The sequence below is a fragment of the Amborella trichopoda genome, chromosome 4 (genome assembly GCF_054954075.1).
Source record: "Amborella trichopoda isolate Santa Cruz 75 chromosome 4, AtrichopodaSantaCruz75HAP2 v2.0, whole genome shotgun sequence".
Taxonomy (NCBI): domain Eukaryota; kingdom Viridiplantae; phylum Streptophyta; class Magnoliopsida; order Amborellales; family Amborellaceae; genus Amborella; species Amborella trichopoda.
The window spans coordinates 14,914,486-14,942,129 of record NC_142339.1 but is presented as its reverse complement, the minus strand read 5'-3'; the positions used below and the strand labels follow the sequence as shown (position 1 = coordinate 14,942,129).

The following is a 27,644-nucleotide window of genomic DNA, read 5'->3' as shown; positions in this document are numbered from 1 at the left end:
TTATATACAAATTGTGATTTATACAAAGCTTCTCCTTGGCACATTCTTTCAAGCAACAAAATATTTTTCATATTTTTATCATTGTAAAATTTTAGGAAACTGAAATATCTCACCTTGGTTTGGATTGAATTGTTATTAATATAATATATTGTTGAGAGATGTGGTTTACAGGTATAACCGTATTAATTGACCACATAAAACACAACTACGCTGGATGTTTTGAATATTGTAATATGAGTATACCGCCTACCTTGTATGACTAAACTAGCAGGCCTATGTGAGGAGAATCATATTTGGCCAAAGTGAGTAACCCATTTTCCTGTTCTTTTGAGATTTTCTCATGATTTATAATACTGTAGATCTTTTTTCTATTTAAGAGCATGTCTATGAGCCATGAGGTGATGAAGCAATCTCAATACCATGAAGATACTAATGCCGACGCATGCCCCCTATGTGGAAATAATTGTCAAGTTCTTGCTTGAATTTGCATCTAGCATGAAAATCGCCTCCAATAATATTGATACCTTAAGTAAGCAGACTGTCACTCCCTCGAGATGTCTAAACAATGAAAGACCAGTCACAAATGTTGTCTGAGGCAAATTCACGACACATTATTGCATTATAGTGCATAATTTCTCAAAATTGAGACATTAGAACAATAATGCACAGACATGGTTACATGGTTAACATGCCGGTGTCGTACTTTGTCAATATTGATATTTATACTGGATACTGCCAGGATAGATGTATAACAGGATATTACCAAGCTACTTGTATGTGTAACATGAAATAATTATTTAAAATATAATACGAATAAAATATAATATGTCTTGTGATATGATTTGTATTTTTATCGAAATGTTCACCTTGTATCAATTCCTGCTCCTTTGTCTGATGATTTTGATTGTGCTACCTTTTATGAACCCACTGATTTTTTGTTGATATATTAGTAGCTTGAATGCTACCTTCTGTGACATGTACTTGTATAAGTGTGATTAGATTAATATGAGAATTTCGATAATTTATGCAATAGATGTATGCAATTGAGTAACAAGTTGGATGATTGTATAAAATATATTGGAGGATAGCCTATGATGATGTATGCAATCGATGTGAGGTATTGGATGATTGTATAAAATATATTTGAGGATAGCCTAAGATGATGCATGGAATAGATATGAAGTATTGGATGACTATATAAAATACATTAGATGATAGCCTCAGATGATGTATGCAACAGATGTGAGGTGTTGGATGTTTGTATAGAATATATTGGAGGATAGCCTCGTGATTTTGGAGGACTTTAGCTACATATATATGTGTGCGAGTGTGAGTGTGAGTGTGAGTGTGAGTATGTATGCATGAGACCATACATACATACATGACGAAGTTTTGAAGCCCTAATCGTCACATAATAATAATAATAAATCCGTTATTTTCCTATAATAGGATGGACCCCCACTCGTCGTCAAGTACAGCGGCTAATGATAATATCGATGGCAAGAGAAATTTGCAGTGGACACAATCAGAAAAGGACTTCTTATCGATCTTATGGAGAAGGAGACCAAGATCGTGGGGACCGGTGGGGGGCTTTAAAACAGGTGCATGGCCACTGATGGTGGAAGCCATAAGAACCAAGTATGGCTAAATAAACACTAAAACTAGGTTAAAGAGCAAGCACAAGTTCTTTAGAACCATGTTCAGTGACATAAAAAGCTTATGGTTGTATTTGGTTTTGGATGGGATCAGACAAGGAGGATTGTAACAGCCGAGGTTGCTGTATGGAATGATTACCTAGCGGTATGTAATTACTCATTTGCATACACTTTTAAATGTTTGACTATATTTAAATACGAATATCACTCAAATAAACTTAATGTCTTTTATATGCAGGAGAATGAATGGACAAATAAAGAACACAACAGGACCTTGCCTGACTATCCGCAGCTAAGTAAGATCTTTGCGGGTGGCATGGCAGATGGGACCTACAAATCGATTAGGGGTGGCATTAGAAATGAGCCACAACAGCCCCACACTGCGTACTCTGATACCCACCCCACTCGAAAGTCCAGGATGAATCCAACTCATCCTCATCTGATGGCCTAATATCATCTGGGTAAAAAAGACGACAGTTCCAAACTCCAACAGGGAAACATCGTTGAGTAAAGCAATCCACCCTCACTGAGACGATGACGATAGCCATAATAAAGATGGCCCAGAGCATTAAGATGCTAGCGTATTACAGCGCACCTAGCAGTATTAGTCCTCCTGTCGTTGCTCTAGTGGTGCATGGTTTGTCCAAGGCCAGGAGAGATGCCTTTAAGATTATTGAAGCCATGTGGAAAGAAGGTGAAGTTGGTGATGAAGTGCTTTTAATGGCAACTATGATCTTTCAGGATTCTACAAAGGCGAAGATGTTACTAAACTTGGAGGAGTGAAGGATGCAAAGGGCGTACTTGGATCAAGAGATGAAACGCTTCCAATAGATCTTTGATTGTCTATGTTTTAAAAATGTTTTATGGTTTTGGCTAGTGAACTTTTTAGATTTTATTATGCTACTTGGGCATTGACCTAATATGGATTATTTAACGTCAATGCATTTGAGGGAATGGAGCTGTATGGTTGCTTTATGGTTGAAGTCTTTTGCTTTATGGATTGCATCTTTTTGCTTTATGGGTGGCATCTTAAAGATTGTTTTATGATTGAAGTCATTGTTTTGTTGATTACATCTTATAAAGTTTGCTTTATAGGTGAAGTCAATTGCTTTATTGATTGCGTATTATAAAGTTTGCTTTATGGTTGAAGTCAATTGCTTTATGAATTGCATCTTATAAAGTTTTCTTTATGGTTGCAGTTTTTTACTTTATGTATGTCATCTTATTTATATTTGCTTTATAGATAGCTTCTTTCATGTAATGGTTTGATTATAGATGACAAGTATTGTTGGCCTTGTCATTTGTAGTAATGGACAGTGTTTTAAAATGCGAGATGCGACCAAAAGCGTTGGGGGGACCGATGCGGTGATGCAGTCAATAAATATAAAAAAATTCTAAAAAATCTAAAAAATAGATTAATACATAGAAAAAATATGGAGATGATAAATGTGATAGTAGGTATTTAGATTATTCATTAACTCCAAAAGTATTAGCTGTCGGAAATTATGTATCCACTATCCCTTGATAGAAACTAGAAACTTGAAACTAGCTTCATAAAACATTCAACGATCAACAACCATAAGCACAAATCTACAACTAAAAACTTTAAAGTTACAAATTTTATAAACCCTTTAATCTTGAAAAGAGTCCATGAAGTTCTTCGACTTGATTTGTATATTTTTTATAAACTTTATAAATTTATAAAAACGTTGTAACTTTACAATATTTAGAGCATTTACGAAAATCAATAAATTTTATAAACTCATTCATTTGTAACTTTATTGTATTAGTCCATGAAATTCTTTAAAGTTATAATTTTATTTGAAAAGTACTGGGACAAGTTCTTTGATTTGTAACTTTTAATCTTCATGGACTTTTAGTTTGTAGTATCTTGTATTACAAATCAAAGAACTTCAACAAATAAAATTTCTGCCCAAAAATTTGTTTTTGATTCAATCGACCAATAAAAGCCATGGATGTGGCTGAAAAATATTGTATGGGTGGTTTAATACCCCCCAAGCTCTTTCCCCCCATTTTCAAAGTTCAAAATGACCTTATTGTCCCTGCCTGAGGGGTAAAGTTTTGAAAAAAATGGTGGACAGATTATGTGGCCTGATGCAGTCGATGCGGGATGCAGCTTTGATGCGGGCGCATCTCTCCAAACTGCATATGCGGGACAGTGCGATGCACTGCGTGGCGCATAACGCTTGATGCGGGCGCATTTTAAAACACTGGTTATAGATCCTCGACGGTGTCGGTTATTGATAATATTAGGTGCTGCATATGCAATGTGTTGCATTGCATGTTGGTATATCACTACCCAAATGAGGAGGGGGCGTGTTCATACTTTAATTTTTAAAGGGGCCAATTATGTCCAATGCTTGCTAACAAGGCACCCTCATAAGTGCTTCAACAAGTTACAAATGGAGAAAAATGCTTTTACCGGGCCATGTAATTTGTTAAAGGAGAGGACAAACATTGCAGATACAAGATATTTGACAGTTGATAAACAAGTAGCCATATTTTTAAGCATCGTCACTCATGATCAGCAGAATAGGGTGGTCCAGGAACAATTCCAACATTCAGGGCAAACCATAAGTTTCTTCTTCAATAGAGTTTTAAAAGTGATCTTAGAATTGAAACCCTTGTTCTTGCAACCACCAAGCAATGAAACACCTGCCCCCATTGCTGGTGCGACACTGCGCTTTTACCCATATTTCAAGGTATGTGATTGTCAACGAATCCACATTGTCGTTCTCACATCTTAGTGAGAACTAATATAATGGTATAATTTTTTTGTCTTAATAGGATTGTGTTGGAGCTATTAACGGGACTCATATGTTCTTGCTTAAGTTCGTAGTCGGTTGCATAATCATCTTCGAAACAGAAAAGGTTTTCTAAACCAAAATGTTATGGCTGCGGTTGGTTGCGGCATGCGCTTCCATTATGTACTTGCAGGTTGGGAAGGATCTGCATCAGATTCTAAAGTCCTATATGACGTAATTGGTAATGAACGCAGTAGGGATGCAGTGCCTGAGGGTAACTCTATTACATTATTTTTTGTTGCTTCACTTAAAAGGCGTGTAATATTTGGCCGTATAATATACTCATTGCGCAAACATGGAATAGGAAAATACTATCTCGTGGATGGTGGCTACCCTACTATGCGTAGTTTCCTAGGACCATATCAAAGAGTCTGCTACCATCTAATCGAATTTGCTTCAGGCCCACAAGCTCCTCAGGATCACAAGGAGTTATTCAACAAGCGACATTCAATATGGAGAGGACATTTGGGCTACGGAAGGTCAATTTCCTGTACTCAGGAATCAAATGTAGTATCCTCTGGGAATACAGGTTGATGTAGTTGTTGCATGTGCAATATTACACAACTACATCATGATGACACAAGGAGCCGATAGCATAAGAGAGCTGCATTTCTGAAAGAGGGTTGCGAGACAACTGGTACTTGGAGGAGACAGTTTCTTACAATTGACTCAAGGGAAAGCTGATCATGATGATGGCATCAGCTTGTGAGACGCCATGGTGACACAGTTGTGGGAGGCCTACCCAAATCGCTAGAAGTTTTTTGGCACATTTCTTATGTTGAAACAGTTTCTTGCAACAATTTCTTGGCACATTTCTTGAGTAGTTGAACAATTCAGGTTGTGTAATAAGTTCTATAACATTTGGCGAGCATTGCGTGTGCTACCATACTGTTGTTCTGGGTGAGATTTCTAATCATCTAATACGGTCTATTTGGTGTGTTATGTGTGAGATTTGCATGACATTTCATTTTCAGTGTATGTATTGTTTCATTGTCTCTGTGTGCATGACTTGCTAGTGTATGTATTGTTTCATCCTATTGTCATACTTTATTTGGACTTTCAATTTTTCTTAAGTGTTCCATTGATCTCTTCTAATTGTGTATCACTCTATTCTTCTTTTTGTTTTTTATAAGTTAGTAACATACGATAGAGAAATGGAATGATCATAATCATACATATATCCATCCATTATATTCCAACGGCCATAAAAGGAGAGGGAGTGGACAAACAACTGCTTATTGTTGTTATATTGAACACGTTCAATGTGATTGTGGCGTGTGGAAACATTGTAGCTAAGTTTGAACATGAATATTTTTCAACATCCATCTATTCTAGCTTCTTGTTACTGTATATCCATCTCAGCTCTTTCTCTCTCTCGAAAGTGGAAGTTCCATTTTTGTGTCATGAATCAATACCAAAGAATAATTCTTTGCTTCTCTCTACAACCAGTTACATTCTTGTTTTGCATGCGAAGTGAGATAAAGCTATTGCTGGGCCCTGAGAGGTTTTCCAAATTCTGAAGTGGTGGCTTGTTGGGAAGCATATTGGTGAAGCTCTTGGGTTCCTAGAGAGAGAAACATATTTCCAGGAATTGTTTCTGTGTTTGTTTGATTTTCTGTAACACATCCTCTCTGGTTCTGGTTTGCTTTGTAGATCGTTCATGGAATAGAGAGAATTTGGAGACAGTGAAAAGTGAAAGTTAAACCACTATTTTGCCATAGATTGTCTATCTTTTTCTGATTTATACTTTTTTTTTAATAAGGGTCCTGCCTATTTCATAAGAATTGTGGTCCAGTATGAGGAACTTCGTGCTTTTGATTCCTTAAGCATGGAGGCTTAGATGGTTTATTATTCCTATTCATTTTTTCTTTGAGGTGAGTGTCTAAAAATATGAAAAAAAAATTGAATTGATACTGTTCTGGGTACAGGATTTGGGTAATTATGTAGAGAGATATCAAGCTGATACAAATTGGGTTCACTTGAAAACTACTTAATACAATGGAATTGACCACTATTTTTCTATCTCCAGCATATATTTTTCTGATTCATACCATTTTTAAATATGGGTCCTGCACTTCATACAAATGTGATTGCTGCCGCCAGAGGGGTTCTGAATGTTTGATTTAAATTGTATTTCTCAGTTTGTATGGACTTACTATATTTCCTTTGGTTTTCACTATCATGACATTGCAGTCTTAGGTTGAGGTTAGAATGTTCTTACCACCCTAGAGATCTTATGAAGTTATGAAACATGGTTGCTATCTCCAGAAAATACATTTGGCAGAGTTATACTTCTTGTGAACTAAATGTTAGCATGTTGGTTTGAGTCTCGGTTCTAATTTGATTGTATTTTCATTGTAAAACTAGCCTCTTTGTGGTTGATGATTACATCACTTATGACTCTTTGTTTTGGAGGCAGATGTACGCTCTTTTGTAGCTCAAAACGTTGTTTATTTTGGCCATATGATTGGCCTCAATAGAGATGGATTTCGCATACAAAGGCAATTCCTACCAGTGTTTGCACTATCAATTTCCATTCAACAGTGCTTTGGATTTTTTTTTGCATTAAAGTTTCGGCAAAATTCAATGGTGTTTTCAAAAGCAAAAAATTATTTATTCTCCTTGAAGATATAAGGTTTGATGTCCATAGCATGAACATTTCATTGTTTTTTATTTGTATATATATGGAAAACACTACAAAACGCCTATAGGTGAAGTTCTCCAATACTTCACCTACGGCTTTATCACCGTTCAAAGTTTGTCACATGGTCACAGATGTCTAATAATGTTTGAATTTTAATATGTTTTTTACAAATGATAATGATTTGAAATTTTGTATGTGTGTGCGCCTTAGTGAGATGCACATGAATAAAATATAAAACAAATAATTTGAATGTTAAAAATTACACAAAATACCCCTATAAAGTTCTAGGAGTAATTTTCTCATTTTATTTTATGTCTATTATTTTTTTTTAATATTTTATTTTGGTGCAACTTGGGCATATGTATACATGTCCCAAATTTTAGAAAATCTGATTAGTATAATAATTATAAAAATTCAAATACTATCGGACAACTGTGATCGTGTGATGAACTTTGGATGGTGAAGAGGTGTAGGTGAAGTACTGTAGAACTTCACCTATAGGTGTTTTGTAGATGCTTCCTATATATATATATATATATATATATATATATATATATATATATATATATATATATCAATCAAGTATCAAAGCCAACCCAAATAGGCTATTTTATCGATGTATACAAACTAAATGTGCTCGGCGTCAGGATGATAAATGTAAATTCTTTCAGTGATGTGATCAGTATTATAACATATGTCAACTACATGGCAAATTTGAGATGCTGACATGCACCACAGTGAAGTCGCCCACAAGCATCACAGGAACACAACCAAAAAATTAATGAACCAAAGGCAGTACAACAAGCCGGCATTGTTGATCTGAGCCACTTAAGACATATTTTGTATTTCCTATCTGTAACTAATGTTCTTCTTGTATTTGTCCTTTTCATTTTCATGCAATATCTCGTGAACCTGTAAAAGATTGTATTTGATACTTAATTGAGGTTGTGCTTGACATTGTCTAGAGATTGCTTGAATTTTGAAGTGCAATGAAGTTTATCATGCAACATATGCTTCAACTGTTGTACAAATATAAATCTCTCCCTTTAGGAACTATGGTCCCCTATCCAAAATCCAAGGCTTCTATCTTTAGGACGCTTCTCTCACTCATCAATTAAACTCTCTCTCTCTCTCTCTCTCTCTCTCTCTATATCTCTCTCTCAATCCAACGTACTTTACTTTCAATTGATATTTTATCCCAAAAAAAAAAAATCTAAAAAATTAATAAAGAATCTCTAGGTCTCAATCTTAAGATTTCACATCTTGCCTATAACTTCTACAACTAATCCAACACATATACCCAAAGCTTCATAATCTTCCAGCATGTTATCAAACACATGTACTTAGAACTTACTTAATATTCCTGCAGGATATCATCCACAAAAACCGAAAACTTTTTTAACATTCCAGCAGGTTATCAAACACAGAAACCAAAACTTCTTACAGTAACTTCTTTCTTCCCAACAAAGAGGAACTTCCAATTTCCAAGGAACATTTACCTACCTGTTATCAAACAGGCCCTAAGAGTGATGATATCCATCTAGTTGGCTCCAATGATCATTGTTTAAAAAAAGGACCCACTTAGTGCCTAGGTGCCCAAGGGGCTGTAGGCCACCTCACCTAGGCCTAGGCACACATACATGGGTGCCAATTCCTAGACACCCACCCAAGCGGGCTAGGCAGGCACCCAATGTCCAGTCCTAGGCGGGGCACTCAAGAATTGGGCCCTATTTGGCCAAAAAAAAAAAAAAAGCTTGTGAAGGGCATTTTGGGCCTTTTTTACCCATCAAATATGGCAAAAAGCTCAATCTAGGGGTACTCTAGACCCCCAAGGCAAAAAAAGGTTCAATCCTAAACCCCTAAAATCACCCAAAATTGTCGTCTTTGAAAATTTTCTTAACTAGAAAACATCGAAAATTTTGAAGAATCACTCAAAAGCTTATCCTATCTTATTGGAATTATTTTTAGGGTGCTAATAAGGGTACTAAAAGAATTTTGGGGTGATTTCAAACTTGATCCATCCAAAACATCAAAGAACAGAGATTGAGCAAAAAGGTTAAAGAGTCCAATCTATATTTGAGATTTCTTTCTTGGATTTGAGATGTCTTCTTCAAGGTCTCCTAGGAGTGGGGATGTGAGACAAAAGTATTTATATTAACCCGGATAAATGATAAAAACATAATACTATGCAACTTTTGAGGACAAGCTTCACATGACGAGATAAATAGATTCAAGAAACATCTTGTTGGTATGAGGGGAGATGTTGCCCATGTAAAAAAGCTACCGAGCTTTTGACTGCATAAAAGTCGAAAAAATTTAAAAAGTAACAAAGGAGAACTATATAGCAAAATTGAGGGCGAAGGTCAACAAAGAAGGGGATGAGGAGGTGGGCTAGATGCCAATCTCTCAAAGTTTTAAGAGGGGTTTTGGGTCTAAAAGTGTCATATGAAAGGGCCCATCGACGCTTTTTTCACTTAACCCCAAGGCTGCAGTTGAGAACGGAAAAGATAAAGGGAAGAAGCAATTGACTCTAGAAAATAGATACAAAAAGGAAAATAGAGGTCGAGTAATTCAATACATTGCTCAATGGTTTTATCACACAGGTATTTTTTTTAATACTGCTCGCTTAAGTATCTTCCACACAATTTGTAAGCAACTGGCCAATTTGGGCTAGGTTTGAAAGGTCTGACCCCATTTGAATATTCAGAGCCACTATTGAAGAAAGAGGTATAATACACCAAGGAGTACCTCAAGTCCCATAAGGATAGGTGGGCTAATTTGAGGGTTCCATTATGATAGATTCATGTAATAACTATAGGCAAAGGAGTATCATGAACCTATTGTTGAATTATCCTTTAGATATAGTCTTTCTGAGGTTTATTGATGCTTCTAAAGATGTTCATGATGCACATTACATTTTCTCCTTGGTTGATAAAGGCATTGAGGAGGTTGGGGAGGAACATGGAATCCAAATTGTCACGGATAATGCTGCTTCTAATTTAGTTGGAGCTAATTTGCTTCGCCGGAATAGGGCTTATGTATTTTGGACAAGTTGCGCGGCACACTAGATAGACCTTGTGCTTGAGGCTATTAGCTAAATTACCAATGAAAAAGGGACACTTTCCAAGGCTAAAGGAGGCCACAATTTTCACGTACAGCTACATAGCTACCCTTAGCATGATGCGCAAGTTCACAGAAAATGAGTTAGTGAGGCCTGAGGTCACCAGAGTTGCCACTGCTTACTTGAGTTTAAGAGCATAAATGATAGGAAGACCCATCTACGTTTACTTCAGAGAATTGGAGTAGGTGCAAGTGATCTAAAGATCCAAAAGGAAAGAGGGCCCGTGATATTATGCTTTCTAGGGATTTTTGGCTTGGGTAGAGTACAAACTAGCAGTATTTCTACCCTTGGTCAAAGTCTTGCGCTTGGCTAATAGTGACAAGTCTTGTATGGGCTTTATATATGATACTCTAGATGGAGCTAAGAAGGAGTTGGCAGAGAATTTGGGCAATAAGGAGGGCCCAATTTGGGAGATTATAGATCAAAAGTGGGATAGGCAGCTTTATAGACCATTGCACGCAGCGGGGTACTATTTGAGCTTAATTTTTTTCTTATGACGACCTAGATATTGAGAGAAAGAATACAATTATGGATGAATTTAATAAGTGCCTTGCAACACTTGTTCTTGAGCCAAACTGTTGAGGAACTCATTTTGCACGAGTGCACATTGAAGTTGTTTAGGAAGGAAGTGGTGAGACAAAGGACCAAATCAGATCCACTATATTAATTTGAAAGCCCAATTTTAATTATAGAGATTGCACCCAATTTGATGCCCAATGGCGGAGCCAGTGTAGAAGTAGTGCTCCAAACCTCTAGAAGATGGATGTTCATGCCTTTGAGTTTAACTGCTAGCTCTTATGGTCATGAACAAAATCGAAGTATTTGAGATGGTATGCTTAGTTTTTTTTCTTTATTCTTCTTCACAAGTTTATTTTTTTTAAATAGAATAAATAAACATATAGTAATAGTTTAATTATACTTTTACACTTTACTTTAGTTCTCTCTAAGTCTAAATTCAAAATCTAGATGGCTCACGTGGAACTCATGCAATTTTTTCTTCTAGGCTCATACAAAGAGAAGGAATAGGCTTGACCAAAGGAAGACCAATAATTTAGTATCTGTTGGAGAGAACCAGAGCTTAAGGAAAAGTTCAACCAGTGTGAGAATAGAGTTCCCATTGCTTCCAAGGACATGGAGAATACTATTGAGTCATTGGTTGGAGACCTTGGGCTAAAGAGGTCATCCTTAGGGAGGGTCTGACTTGGGATATGGTTAAGGAGGTTTCAAGTCCAGCTTTTAATCCTAGATGGGCCGCTCGAGCAACAACTGATGCTGGTACTTCACAATGGTTGAGGGAGATTTAGAAGAAACTGAGGAACATGAGCAATATGTTGAGGGTGATGATTTTGATGATGATGGCCTCGATTCAAATCGACATGCAAGTGATGATGAAGATTCTGGTGACGAATGATGATGATTAAATTGTTGATTTGAATAATCGGAGATCTCATCTCCTTTCTTTTGCATTTCATCTTATGTTTTATATTGCATCATTTTGTATTAGTCTTGTTGGAGACTTGGAGTTTGTATGAGTGTATGATGATTGTATGCCACTGTGGAGTATGGAGAGTTGGAGACTAATAAACTATGAATATAATTATGTCTTTCACCATATTTTCAATAATTTGAAGTTTTGAACATATTTCAACATTTATGCATATATATTTGCCTACAAAGGTTGGTTAAAATACATATATATGCAAAAAATTACAAAATTGACGCAAATATCTGCACATATGTACATTTAGACAGCTAATATATACATACTTTTGAAAATTTGTCACCTCAAAGCACCTGATGTTTTCGGCGCCCACCAATGTGCTGGACACCCTAGGGCAGGCTGAGTGCATAGGGGCTGTGCAGCGTTTTCTAAAACGTTACAAATGATCATCACCAGGTTCTCAATTCTGCAAGAGATTCAATTTTGGTCACATGTGAAGAGTACAATAAGCTTGTGAAAAATATCAACTGCGTATCACAAATCCCTCTACACCCCACTGCTACACAGGTTATGCATTTTTTATGCCTCAAAGGCCATCCCCTTACCCAAAAAAAAAAGGCCATCTCCTTAGTTCATTTACCAAGGAGCCTCTGATCATATGATTGGTGAGTCTTCTATATTTTCTTTTTTTGATCAATCAATTCCCAAATGCATTTGTTACAATTAGAGGATGGTTCTTTGTCTAGTGTGTTTAGGAAAGGCATGATTATCCTACTTCTCTTTCATTGTCCCCAAGTGCATGGTCTGATAGTTTCCGTAAAATTGTTGTAGCATAGCAATTTCAATGAAGCCATGTTCATTATTCAATTTTTTTTCGGGAAATCCATAGGCATAATTGTCTAGGTAGTTTATGTTGATGATATTGTAATCACAGGGAATGACCATAAAATAATTAATGAATTGAAGGGGCATCTGCGATATATGTTTAGTCAAGTCTAATTATCGCATTGGTGTTTATCTCGATTCAGTGGAGTTGATAGACACACAATTTGGTAACTAGGAGAAACGAATCCGTGGAAAACAATGTAGCAGTACAAGCTATCAAACGAAAGCCAAACAACACCTCAAGCAAGAATCTTTTTTGCAAAGGGCTTTTTTATTTCTAGGAAACACAGATCTCAGGGTACCTGTGGATACCCTGTTAATTATGTCCACTCTCTCTACAAAGGAAAATAGAACAACTTTGTCCAATCGATTACACGATACAATGAAGACAGTCATTTAAAGGAAGACGAACAATTAGATATGCTCAATTATAGGATGGGTTTCAGAATAGGAAGGACCATATTCTTCTCCTAAAAGGTTGTGGTCCATAGGGACCTCTCTGGAGTCTTTGGCTTTCTATCACCACTCGGAAGCTACTGCAAAGTTGCTAGTGCTCTACGAGTCTGCTGAAGAGCTCGATCATACTCTTGTCTCCTTTTTGGGGGTGTGTCTTGTGTCCTTTGTTCCCAGTTGTCTATTTCGGTTGATAATGCGTGACCATGGTTGTAAAGGTGGGATAGCTGGGTGGTTGCTCAAAGAACCAGTAAAGTGATGGGGTTCATTATGAATAACAGAAGGTTGTTCCAAATAGAGCTTTGTCAACCGTCCAGTAATGGGTGTTGAAATGGACCCTCACCTTCCTTGAAGATAGCTTAATGGGAAGAATAGGCACAGATCTCCCCTAAGGGATTACAATATAACATCCTTACTCCTCCGTTCACTACAGAGACGATAAGGGCTTGACATAAGGCCTTTTATCATGTCTTCCAAGATTGGTATAAGGATCTCTCATCTTTGCCCTTTTAGCAACTGCTTGGATGGAAGAAGGGGCATCCTTTTTGCTGTTGCTAAAAGAGATTAACCTCTATATTTGTTAGGTAAAGTATTTTGTCAAACATTTCCTTTAGTGCTTCACATTGAAGATAACATATGAAATATCCTCATCAATTATTTAAGGAATAAAGATATCATTCAAGGGGTAATGTCTATAACACCGGCCTTCGATTTCATTTTAGGTAATATAGGTATGAACCTTCAGATGAAATATAAGTCGAGCTTTTAAACAGTGTACTAATAATTGTGTGACCTAGGAAGGAATATGAATAGATGGGGGAACTTGGATTATATTTGGGCGTGAGCTTATTGTGCGAGCGCGATGTCGGGTCCTTGTCCAATATAGAGGGTAAGTAAGTAGGCAATGTTTTAAAAAACGGTCCACCTGGCGCCTGCCTAGGCGGCCTGGACCAAAAATCCGCCCTCCTAGACCCAGGCGGCCCTACACGGGCGAATGTACCTGGGCAGGCGCCAAAGGGGGTGCCCAGGGCGGATGTACATGGGTGGGCGCTCAGGTGGGCTAGGCGGGGGCTTAGGCAGGCGCCCAGGAACATAAGGCGTTTCTCATTGTTTTAAAACTACAGGGCTCCCGAGGTTCTGGGCGCTGAGAGCCAAGTAGGCCGCCTAGCGTTTTTTGAAACCTTGTAAATCAGTGGATTTGAACTGTATATTGCCGCGAGTTTGTTGCGTGGACCAGGTCCTCATTCAAAGGAAGCCAACAAACCTAAAGAGATGCCCTCAATATTTGAGTAATTTGATATACGAGGTATGTCTTCTAGGAGTACACTGAGCAAAATAACATGTAAAAAAACCACAAAACTTTGTTATCTCAAAGGAAGTATGTAATAGATTTGTTGTTAGAAATAGGGATTTTGGGTGCTAAGCCAAATGATACACCTAGTGATCCAAGTACTAAATTATCAAAGAATCAAGGAGAGCTACTAGATGATTAAGTACATAAGACTTGTAGGTATAGACCTTATCTACGTGACAATTACTCTACCAGATACAGCCTTTGCAATGAGGGTAGTGAGTCAATTCATGCATTCTCCTAGGACATCACACTAGGAGGACAAATAGAGAATATTGACGCATATTAAAGGCACTCCAAGTCGAGGGCTTACCTATAGGCAGAATGGCCATTTCAACATTGAGAGATATTTTGATGCCTATAGGAAGGATCTCCTCAGATAGAAGATCTACTGCAGATATTGAATTTCTTTTTAGAGGTAATTTGGTGAAATGGAAAAGTAAGAAACATCATGTGGTAGCCAAGTCTAGCACAGAGGCTAGTATAAGACCAACGGCTCACACTACATGTGAGTTAATGTGGCTAACGACCTAGATGGTAGAGATGGGATTAACAGTTATTGAGCCGATGAAGATATTTTGTGATAATCAAGCAGCCATATATAGTTAGCAACTCAGCGTTCTATGAGAGAACAAAGCATATTGAAGTGGATTGTGATATTGTTCGGGAAAAAAGTAGCCAATAAGCAAATATCTACTCCACATATGAAGTTGAAGGATCAGGTCGCTGATATTTTCGACAAAGCTCTTGACAGTGACCAGATTCAGATGATTTGTGACAAGCTGGGCAAAGGTGAAATTTATGCTCCTGCTTGAGGGCGAGTGTTTAACAGTATATCTTAGTTAGTTTTTTTCATTGTCTTGTTTGTGCACCAATAGGGCATTCTCGTCATTTTTTATACACTTAAGGGCTTTAGTGTAATTTGAACATATGTTATAATTATAATGGAAATCTATCGAAATATAATGAACTATCCAACATTTCACCCATTTGCAACTATTCCAACTTAAGGTCATGTGTTTTTTATGAGCATTTTGAAACTAAATCAAAAGATATGGGTAAAATGACAAATTGTTCATCTCTTGTGAATATTCTGATAAATTTCCCCAATTATAAATAAAAGAACAGTGTGGAGGCTATATAACCCTTAAATGAATACCTCCATCCTACTCTACACTTTTTCACCTTCTCTTTCATACTCTCTCTAACTTTTCTCTCTCTACTTCCTCTTATTCGTCTGCACTCTTTTGTACTATACTATTGACATGAGTCCTGAAACACGACTAAACCTATTCGACATATCAAATGAAAATTGCTCGAGTTGAATTGAGCGAGGCCCAAATCAACTCAACAATGTTATAGAGTCCAGCTAACAGCTAATTATGTAGTTGTATCTCTTCAAATTCATGTTATTGCTTTTTGGGGCAAATGTAATGTCATGTTCTTTGAGGTTTAATCTAGAACCAGACTCCAATCTCAACAATAAAATCCAAATCTAAAAGCCAATTAACTGCATTTTGCATGGTTATTCTTACATTGTATTGGTTTTGTCCAGTGTTGTACAGATAATATGCCATGTCAGCCCTAACTACTTTTGTGGAAAGGCTTCAGGATCCTCTATGAGGCTTCTTACTCTAATAGCTAAAAAGGAAGATATGCCAGAACTGCTTATTTATTTTTATTATAATAGAAAGAGATAGCATATAAGAAAGAAATTTTAAAGGGAAGAAGCAAAAGATAAGAACGAAGTCGATATCTCCGAGTACTCTTTCATTTTTGTGAATTCGGAATTCTTTTTCCTAAGATTCAAAATCATATGTTCTATGTCGGCAAGTATCTTCATAACGGTTTAATAGCAGATGCACAAAAATGCACATGCAAACACACACAAGCACATATGCACAAGTGTACACCCACATGTACAAGAAACTATAGTTCCACAACTAGTAGTCCATAAGTTGCCATTGAGGATATTTTTCTGCAATCAATTTCAAATCATGTATACATCGTATGTTAAGTAACACATTCCACAACAATTTTCCATAAACTCTCAAGGACCCCTTGACAATCTATTTCTTAAGAGAGCAAAATTTTAGCCTACTAATTCAATTCCTTCAAAGATATATACATGAAATGAAAAAATAAATGGAGGGAAACAGAAGCAGAAATATGATAGCACTACTTGATATAGAAGCGTAAGCAACATACACAAAAAAGATGATTTCAATCTCAAGGAAAACTACAATGGTATCTTAGAAAACAACTTAATACTACTGATATAAGCACACCACCTTCATTCACAATTTTCCAATGTATTCTATACCTTACCAGCTATACATCGATCTACCCAACGCAGAGTCCGGTACATAGCCTCCTCAATGCGAGGGCCAGTAATGGTGGTCTTTACAACATCATCAAGGGCCATGATTATATCAGCTCCAATTTTGTTCTGAAAACAGAAATTTTCAACAACTAACACAAATTATATTTTTTCCAGCCAATCAAAGTCTACAATATCCAGGGAGCCATACGGTGCCTACGGCACTATTCTAATAGATAAGTTTCCATGAGTTCCCCCTCAAGAATGTGAGAAGCATCATAATAAAATTGTGAACATGATAAGTTCCCATGAGTTCTCCCACATAAATGTGAGAGGCATCATAAAATTGAGAAAATGACAATTATGCTTTTGTCAAATATTTTCCAAATTAAGAAAGGTCCATAGATGATTCCATTTTCTAATTAATATTTAAGAATATCCAGGACATTAAGCTGATATCACTCATCATTTGTTGTCTCTCAAAAGTACTAAACCAAAATCAAAGATCTGAATTAAAACAATAATTACGTCAATGAAATTTCATGATTTCCTTTCACCATTTTTTTACTCAATTTGAATATTTTCGTTCTCTTCAGTCTCTACAATCATTTTTTCTGTATTCCAGCCATATTCCTTTTGTATCTTTGATTTGGTAAAAGTCTTAAGCAAAGTGTTGGAGGTAAATAAAACATTCAACGAGTATTTCAACTCTAGTTCTACTTATCAAAGTGTCATCTACCTCTATACACCTGCAAAAACCAGTTACCACCAGTTTTTCCTTTTACAAAACATATAATGTGCTAAGCAATACGATATGCAATTTAATAATCAGTGATACACACCATACATTCAGAATGAATACATTCCAGTGAACTGAGATGTGACGTTCAATAGGCAATAAGATGAAGGAAAGTAGACTTAGGCCCTGTTTGGTTCTTTGGAAATGGGACTCATGGGGAAATGTGTGTCCAGGAATTGGTATCTCCTGAAATTGGCATTTCCTAGAAGATGGGTGTATGATGCTTTGATAGCATCTGGCAAAGACCTGGAAGATGCATCTTCATTGTTTGGAGTGCCTCGAAGATGTATCTTCAGTAAATTCAAAAAACTTCATTGTATCGTTATTTAAAAAAAAAACCAGTTTCAATGTTGTGATTATTGTCAAGGTCCTTTTTAGTGTTTGTCCAAGTGAGGAATAAATGGCAACATTTCAAAATTGCCAAGTCTGTCTTCTGAAATCTAACAACAACCAAAATTTGAGGCAAAATTTTAACATTTTTTTTTCAACAAGTTCAGATATAAAATTTATACTTGCAAAGGTGAGATTCCTTCCTTTTTTTTATGAAGTTAACTGTTTGTATTGCTAAAAGAAGGAGTGTACATTAGTAAGACCTGAGAATACCCACAGACCGGGTCTGTCAACCAAAAATTGGCCACCTAGCAATGGTCCTGTACAAAAAATGGAGAGCTTATAAACTGTGCAAAAGAAATAAAGACTGCGCCCGTAGACGTCCAAAGCAAAACATAAGATGGACCAGCGATAAAACCATGGTCTACGTAGCTCAACAAAAAGTCACATCTATATGGGAGCTTCAGCTTGGATCCGAGCGACGTCCTTAACCAGAAGATCTGCGAAGTCATTCGACGTCCTCTAGATATGCGTCTAGGAGATGTCGATTCTTTGGCTTTCAGCAAAGAAGGAATGCAGAAGAAGGGGTGGTTGCGCTACTGTTTGTTATGGAGCCACTCTTTCTGTGAGCACGGAGGGAAACATCCAGGAATACCATAGGCAACATGGTTAAGCACCTTACTGAGAAGGAACGGAACCTTCACTCTAGGGGTCCAAAGGACTTCCACATAAACAAAACTTATAAAAAGGCGGAGCAAGACTGCCTTAAAGCGGTAGTCTCCCTTAACAAGTAGAAAGAAAACGCACATGATCCCTTTTTACATTGAAAATTGGCTCGCTGCTCTGAAAGCGACTCACGCGTCTTCTTCTGCTTCACAGGGTTCCAAACACCCTTTTATTCCGGTTCGTGTACCGGACCTATCTTACGCCATTCAAGCCACATACGTCTCCGTTTAAGATGAGCGAAAACTTCTTTACGCGTCATCAACTGAACTTTCCTCATTCTGGAATTAGAGTACGTAAAAAATATAAGCCTCCGCTAGGGTTTGGGCAAGGTGTGACCGTACCCCAGTCGCACTTTTTAAACAAAAGCAACCTTGCGCTAACTCTAGCACCCAGAAACGTATTTAACGCTGGTCAATTAGCCTTTGAATCCATATTGAAGTCAATCTTTCCGGCTCTATTTATGGGATATCTTATTTGGAGTGAGAAACTGGGGCTCGAGGCGAGCAATTGTATTAGTGAAGGTGTTGTTAAGCACTTTATCAACGTCGAGGGAGCGAAGGAGGCGCTTCGTTCAGTAGAGAATGTTGCTTCTCTTACGCGCGATTCGGGGGGTGTGTTGGCAGTGAGGGAGATAATACCGACCGAAGAAACGCAAAGGGCACTTGAGGACCTTGGGCGCATTCAATGCGCCAAGCACATGGTGACTATGATCGGAACTGTCATCATGGTTGTTATGGTCACACGTGCCGCTATTATGACGGATTGATTGTGATTGCCGGCCCACCAAGGGTCGTGTAGCAAGTCCATTTGAACTAAGACCTAGTTCTCCCGCTACCCGAAAAAAGCGAAAGCTCCCTCGTTAAAGGGGTAGGCAAGTAGATACTCGTTCGGGACCAATACCCATCGATCTCAGTTCATACTCTGCTAGCTAGCAGGAAGTAGAACGAGAACTCTTAACAGCGTCTAAAGTACCGTACCGATTTTTCGTTAACTCACTGAACCTTAGCCTTTGATAGTTTTATCTCCCCAATTGTTTATTCGCGTTACAGATCCATAGATCGATTGGCCGGTTGCCGAGTTGACATCACACCCATGGCCTACTCCTCCATAATCGTTAGATGCAGACTGAACCATTCAACTGTCATAGGGCGGGAAAATAGGTGTTTACAGCGGAAACACCAACTATGCCCCCAGGTATAGACAAGATGATGATTCAGATAGAGAGCGTTGTCGAGCAACCCAACTCACACGCCCAGCTTACAGTAAGAGAGAGGTACCGGATAGGGCTTATCTTCTTAGTACACTGACACCCAAAAGTCCGAGTCCAGATATATCGTAATAGCACAAAAGATTTGGAACAGAAGAAGCTCTTAGGGAATCGATGACGACTAGATGAGATGCCAGTGCCATTAAACTAGCTGCCAGAACGAGTTCAAGAGATGAGGATCCAGGTAGTGAAGTCACCCTCGGGGGAAGAATCATTCCATTCACTTGTTCACCTGCTAACAAGAATAGCTTTTCTATTGCTTGAATGTGGCAAAAAAAGAAGAAGAGGCGAAGGAACCCGCGGAGAAGCTTCATGGCCTTGAGCGGGGCTAGGGGTAGAAGGGAATCAAGGAAAAGACATACTTCGGTAGCTCTTCTCTCTTGTCGACTGGGAACGAATGCTAGCATGGCTTGAATAATGACTCTCCTTCCCTTGCATTGAGTCAGTGTCGATGGTAGGCTTTCGGATAGAGAGAATTCTTTCGGGTAGGGTGGTAGGCTTCATGCTATGCTGGTATGCTTGATGATAGTCAACATGCTTAATCGGTATCGGTCTTGTTCAAATGCTTTCCGTAGTAGATCCCTTAAAGGAAGAATTGGTGCTTGACAAAGAATTAGCCCGGAACGGAGAAAGCCAAAAGGCTAGATTTATCTTCGCCAACAATAGGAGTCGATTTAGTAGTTAACGATGACAGGCATAGTAGAAAAAGGTGAGAAAGACCAGGCAATCTCCGAGTTGAAATCGATCCCAGACCCCGTAAATAAGAGTTTTCCTAGCAAGCAACGGCTTCTATTCAACTGCGTGTTTGATGGCGCGGTTGTCTTGCTGCTGCATAGTAGTTGGGCTCCATGGTATTCAACAATGCTATAGAGGAGAAGAGCAGAGTAAAGAAAGAATCATGACAGTTACGTTGTGGCGGGAATGTGTGAGCGTCTGCAAGACAACAGACACAAGGAGGCGACTGTTAATACTTTTGACCAATGGTTTAAAAAGCGGATCGATGACCCGGATCGGGCACCTCTCGGCGAATCGGCGATCCGGATCGGGAATCGGGTGAATCGGGAATCGGGAATCGGGAATCGGGAATCGAGTCAGATTAAAGCTTCAAAAAAATATGAAAAAATTATTAAAATTCATTATAAATATTGTTTTTTAGGAATTCAATAAAAAATGAGGATACTCCATTAAGAATTTTCATTTCTTTGCATGAATATGCGAATATTGATATGTTCTTCCCTGCATGAACTACTATTTACCATTTAATTTACGTCACACAAAAGGATAAACATGGAATTATCATGGAATAAGTATATCAACATACATGGACTACAATAAAGCATACAATTAGTAACATACGATCTAAAAATAAAATGACAAACGACGTCGTTCTTCTTCTTGGTCACGCTGGTGCCATTAATTGAATTCGTTTGACAATTCATTGATTCGATCTAAAAACGAATCATCGATATTAGCAGGCGTCTGACTATATCCAAATCCCTGAGTGTTTTGTTGTGTTCCCAATCCAAAATCCCTGAAGCTTATCCATTCTTCATGCACACCTACACTGTCGTGCTCATCCCTACCCTATTGCTGTTGGGACTCGATATGTGAATAATATGGCTGCGATAGAGTGGCCTCGGAATCATCATCTCTCTCATTTTCCCTTAGACCCCCTTGCCACTCTCCCTCATTAGGTGCAATATTACCGACATCTCCGACGAATTGTGGATACGTTGGCTGACTGCTTCCTCTTTCATGCTGCTCATCACCTTCTTCAAGATCTTCCTTACCGATAGCCTCAAGGAACGCTCTCTTGTGCAACACTGGCTCCTCCTCTTCTACTACCCATTGGTCTGCTGTGTCTGTGACAAATATTGTGTCTAAGTCTATCGGCCCATAGTCTTCAAGCTTTCTTCTTATTTGTCGCTCTCAGAGGTTTAAAATGTAATGAACGTAGACTGGTTTATGAAGCTTCTCCGAAGCAAGTCGATTTCTCCTGGTAGTGTGCAACCATTGGAAAGTACTCCAGTTGCGCTCACAGCCAGTAGCAGAACATGTCTGGGAGAGCATCTTGATTGTTATCCTCTTTAGGTGAGGTGCATTAGTACCATATATCTCCCACCATTCAGCTGTATTAAAATGCAAAAAGCATTGTAAGGGTAAGAACAATTCGTAAGATTAAATATATTAATGAACAAAATATTAGCTAGGAGATAACCTGGATCCATCTTAATTCGAGAATTCCTTGCAAGTCTAGTTCCGAAGGATCCTATAGCATCCCTATACATAGCAAGCTAAAACAAATATATTTTGTTTTAGTGCATTATTCCTCACAAATATAACAACTCAATAAAGTGCTTACCCAAACAGTAAATAATACTTCTTGTACTGCTGCTACCTGGTTTCGATGGCTTCTCTCCAACCGGGCAATAATGTATCTAACCCCTTCCATAATCTTATGGGGATGTTCAGGTGTCAAATAGAAAAATTTTGGGTCGAAGAAGTAACTTGAAAAATATATCGATAAAGAAATGTCATTTAAAATTTCATAAAAAAATAATTTACAATGAAACATTTTAATGATATAAATATATATTTACCTGCATAATGAATTGGACGTCCAAATTTGGTGCTCCACCTCCGTTCTATAATCTCGATCATTTTGCTAGCAAAACTGCATTTCTCCCCAATAGCTGATTTCGCTCTTTCGATACCTTCATAAAGGATGCCCATGGTAGCTTTCTTGTCAGCATCCATCATTCTTAACACCGTGACCAAAGGGGCAGTGGTCTCTACAACACTGGAACATCGAGACCAGAACCTCCTATTTGAGACTATGTCGTCCACTTTTATACCGGTACTGGACTTCGAGAGGCGGTCATTTAACCACTCTTCACAGGTAAACAATCTCTTTAATGCACCTTCAGATTCCCGAATGGAGTCCACAGCTAAGTAATCGGTCGCAAAGCGGGTTCTGGCAAGCTTGATTATCTCTTTTTTCTTAGAGTGTTCTCTAAACAAAAATAATATTTTAGAGTGGTTGTATATAAATCTCGACACCAACCTTGCTTCATCTAGAGTCTCCTTCACAATTTTGATCTCACCGATCTCCTCTAACATATGATCGATGCTGTGTGCAGCACACGGCGTTCATACTAGATGCTTCCTCTTATCCATTAACTTGCTGCCCGCAGAAACACATGCACGCGCGTTGTCCGTAATAAACTGGACTACATGCTTATCTCCTACCTCCTCCAGTATCTGATCATATAGTTGTACCTAGAAGTTTGCATCCTTCTTCGTTCTTGATACGTCTTTGCTAGACAAAAAAGCTATACCGTTTGGAGAATAGGCCAAGAAGTTTAAAAACTCCTTTTAGCTAACTTTATTCAACCAACCATAACTCATGAGAGTAATGTCTGTCCTTGGCCAACTCTGTTTATATTCTCCAATCCACTTAGTAACTTCCTCCACCTCTTCATCTAATATTGGCCCACTGAGCTCATATGCCGTCGGGGATTTTACCCCAGGCCCTGCTATCTGGATTGCACTGACCATAGGTGGAAAATATGGGCTATTGGCTGCATCGAAGGGAATCCCTTTATCGTAAAACCATTTACCAACATATCTCCCCAACATGTTTTTTGTACCTTTACCCATGCCTTTTAGAGTCATCTGTTGTGACTTAGGCTTTGAGAGAAATGGGTCTATATGACCATGACCGGCAATACTGACATTCCTAGATAAGTTAAGAACTATTTCTTCAATGTTTGATTCTTGTTGACACATACTGCCACCGACCCGTCCATACATATTTGAGTTGGGCCCACCATACATGCTTGACTTGAGCCGGCCATGCATGTATAAGCTGAGCCCGCCATACATGTCCAAGCTGGGCCCGCCATACATGTCTGAGCTAGACCCACCATGCATGTCTGAGCTAGACCCACCGGGCATTCTAAACCCACGTTCCCTCTGATATTGTTCATGTAAACTCAATCTTATGGCCATGTCCAGGTCATTATTATATTGTTCTTTTAGGTCATTATTATATTGCTTTTCTGTATTATTCCTGCTCGATGGCGTATATAAACTAGTTATCTCCTCATTCATCCTATGTTTGGCAATTTTTTTACCTTTGTTAGCATTAAGAATTGTCGCCATCTGTTTTTTTACATTACTAGGGACACTACTGCATGCAGAAACATTTCCCTTAACCCCTGCCAAGTGTTGCTTGAGCCTATGTACCCCACTACTTATCACTCTTTGGCAGTAATTACAAATAATTGTCTTTTTCGTTGAGATCAAGTTTGACCCCATGTTGTCATGCAGAGTCTTATGCAGATCTTGACAAGATTCAACTGCTTTAATATGCAAAAAGTTAAAAATTAACCTGACAGTTCAACAAGAAAAATAACCACCAAGTGTAGTGATAATATGCTGGGGTAGTTCATGTAGTCATATTTGTCATTTTTTGTTATTGCAAAACACCTCTATTGACAATAATATTTTCGTACATATCAATTACAAACATACAGGATAATAAAATACAAAATGCAAGCTCCTAACATGGCTACAACTCAATTACCAAAAACATAAATTTTTTGCACTTAAAAATTAATAATAAAATTGAAAAAATGCAGGATAATATAATTGTCATATATGCCACGATTTTTTTACAATGATATTCACTTTAATTCCGCACGATAATACAATTTAACATGTATTTTTTGCGTTCAAAATTATATAAATTGAAAATACATTTTTAATGCAAAACTACATAAAAAATATAATACAGTTTTGCATTAGAAATATAATAACATGTATGTTTTTTGTATAAATATTCTATCAACATGATATTTTTTCAACAAAAACTTTAACAATAAAAATTAAAAATATGGTTTAATACCTCATGATAATCAAAACCTGGTCACTATTTTCACATCTTTTCGTAAAATCACGATTTTTAAAATAAAATCCATCATGTACAAAAAAAAACAAACAAATAAAAACAATTCTTCACAGAGCCACCTAACACAAGTTATTCCAAATCAAAAATGCATTAACAAAGATTAAAAAAATACAGTTTTGCATTAAAAATATAATAACGTGCATTTTTTTGCATAAATAATCTATCAACATACAACTTTTTCAACAAAAGCTTTAAAAACAAAAATTAAAAATATGGTTTAATACCTCATGATGATCTAAACCTTGTCACGATTTTCACATCTTTTCGGAACAACATCATTTTCCAAAAATTTCGATCATGGATAGAAAAAAAAAGTACCGCAAATTTTCATAAAATTCGATCATGGATTACAAAAAAAAATTCGACATGGATTAAAAAAAAAAAATCACAAATTTTCAAAAAATTCGATCATGGATTACAAAAAATTCGATCATGGATTATGGATTACAAAAAATTCGATCATGGATTACAAAAAATTCGATCATGGAGTACAAAAAAAAAATAAAAAATTCGATCATGGATTACAAAAAAAAACTAAAAAACAATCGAGCATGGATTACAAAAAATTCGATCATGGATTAGAAAAAAAAAAACTTCGATAATGGATTACTACAAAAAAAAAAAATTATGTTCTTCACAGAGTCATCTTACATCAGCCATTTTAACTTAAAAATCCACCTCCAAGCAAATAAATTACATCCAATTGAATACATTTTCAGATAAACAATAATATAAGGAATCAAAACCCTAAATTTTGAACACATTATCACCTATAAATCAAATCAAATCGGTTAAATGAGCAAAAAAACAAAAAACGCAGTTCTTCACAGACAACAGTCATTGAATCTAAAAAATGAAGCTCAAATTGAATTAATCAGATCAAATTGAGTACATATGATTATAAACAAAACTATAACGTTAAAAACCCTAGAAATCTAACACAGTAATTGTAATATATCATGAACAAAAAATCGAAAGGCGGAAAAAAAAAAAAAGAAACAGCAGAAATTATTTTTCACAGACATTGCTGTGTTCATCTAACAAATCAGGTTGTAATAAAGCAAATGCAACAAAATTGACTATGTTACATGATAAAAGACACAATAACGATTAAAAACCCTACAAATGTAACTCATTATTTTCAAAATCTGCAGTGAAATTGATCATATGGCGGAAAAAAAAAAAACCCAAAGTTCTTACCTGGTTTCGTGAACCCGAGCCTTCAATCTCCAAATTACTCTGTTTTTCTAAACGATTCTCACAAATTCGTAACAGAATGTTTTGATGAACAACTTTACGATCAAAATGAATACAAATATTCACAGATTCATGCCCTATTTGGCATGAAACACAAGGAAAGGCGGAAACCCTAAAAACCCAACTTTCATGATAAAAAAAAAACGAAATTTCTCCACCATTTAATCCATGAAAAGGCTGAAAAAATCTGCATAAATCCTGCATATTCGATCACAGGGCAAAAAAAACAAAAAAATGATGAAAAATGACAAATTTTGAAGAATCTCGTGAAGAACACTGTGCAGCCCGTGTTCTTCACGGGACTCGCCGATCCGTACAGTGAATCGGCGAGTCACTGTACAGAATCGCCCGGTTCTCTCAAGAACCGGGCGATTCCGTGTTTTTTGACCGATTCGGCACGTCCAGTGTCGATTCCCGAGTCGAACCGGACGAGTCCGATTCGACTCGACGTTTTTTTAATCATTGCTTCTGACTCTTATTCATATGAAGAGATGAGGAGTCTGATGGCTTCCTACTATTATATGGAGAATATATGGTTGTGTGAGACGATTCATTGCGCGAAAGGCGAGATTCTATCCTTATTTTATTTCGCGAAGACTTCGTTCTGGAGGACGAAACGAGCTATATTCCCTTTCATATTAGCCCAACCGGCCTTACATATGGCGATGCCTCCCAGAGATAGATACTTGATATTATAAGATTCACATGTTCAATGGTTGAAACTTAAGGAACCGGCTAAGAGTAACTAAACGAACAAAACCTATTCCATAGCCTAATCCGGTTGAGGTATTAAACAATCCATTCAATCCTCTTTCCTTTAGTCTCCTCTAATGATGTGCCTGTTGGTGGAATATATCTTTATGCTGATTTAGATGGGGATTGCCAATGATAAGGAGATTTATCCTATGATGAGCTCAAAAGTGAATGAAGACAAAGGCAAGCACCAGATCATTTGCTCATGGGAGAGCGAAGAAAAAGATTTCTACCAATATAAGCCCACTAGGCTCAACACTTTAGGTTCAAAGCTAAGAAAGAAAAAAAGAATACCATGCCAAAAACATCTATACTTTCCACCGGCCAATGCCGCATGAAAGAAAGCATTCTACTAAACCCGACAGAGTAGAATAATAGATAGCAAAAAAACGCAAGCCACCTCTATTTGATCACCTGAAGGAAGTATTCATTCATAGGAGGGCCAGTCCGTGGTAAGCAAGACCACAACGCTGACCTGTTTTCTGACAAACAAATAGGTGAGAGACGGGACATAAGGACGTTCGATAACGGCCATATGAGATATAGGGGGTGAAAGTTCCGGTTCCTAATTAATAGGAGAGGACTTTCGAGAGTCAACAAATGCAAGAATAGCTCCTCTGATGACTCTGGAAGAGTCGCAAGCGAACGGAGCTCTACGTGAAAGTACGCAAGCTAAGTTTTACTAGATAGTGCGACCGAGGACGAAAAGGCGATTCATTCTATAGTTTACTCTTTAGAAGAGAAAGAAGGTCATGCCATGCCCATGCTAATCGAAATACCCTTAGTTTATGAGTTAGTTAAGGTGGAATGAGGGAACCGAAGGTTGTTCCAATTTATCTATCGCA

General features: G+C 37.5%; 1 protein-coding gene across 18 annotated transcripts in view; it reads right to left on the bottom strand.

The window, feature by feature from the left end:
* Positions 1 to 27,644, bottom strand: part of LOC18423249 (uncharacterized) — an 83,476-nt gene that overhangs the window by 16,246 nt on the left and 39,586 nt on the right. For 14 of the 18 annotated variants that reach the window (XR_016054210.1, XR_016054211.1, XM_088864960.1 and 11 more), the window contains one exon: positions 16,704 to 16,824. Coding sequence is in view for 16 of the 18 variants with exons in the window: in XM_088864960.1 (XP_088721086.1) it covers positions 16,704 to 16,824 (121 nt within the window). In the remaining 2 variants the exon portion in view is untranslated. Of the gene's footprint in view, positions 1 to 12,039; positions 12,153 to 16,698; positions 16,825 to 27,644 lie in introns of all 18 variants that reach the window. The other 4 variants (XM_088864971.1, XM_088864970.1, XM_088864973.1 and 1 more) reach the window with 2 other exon arrangements.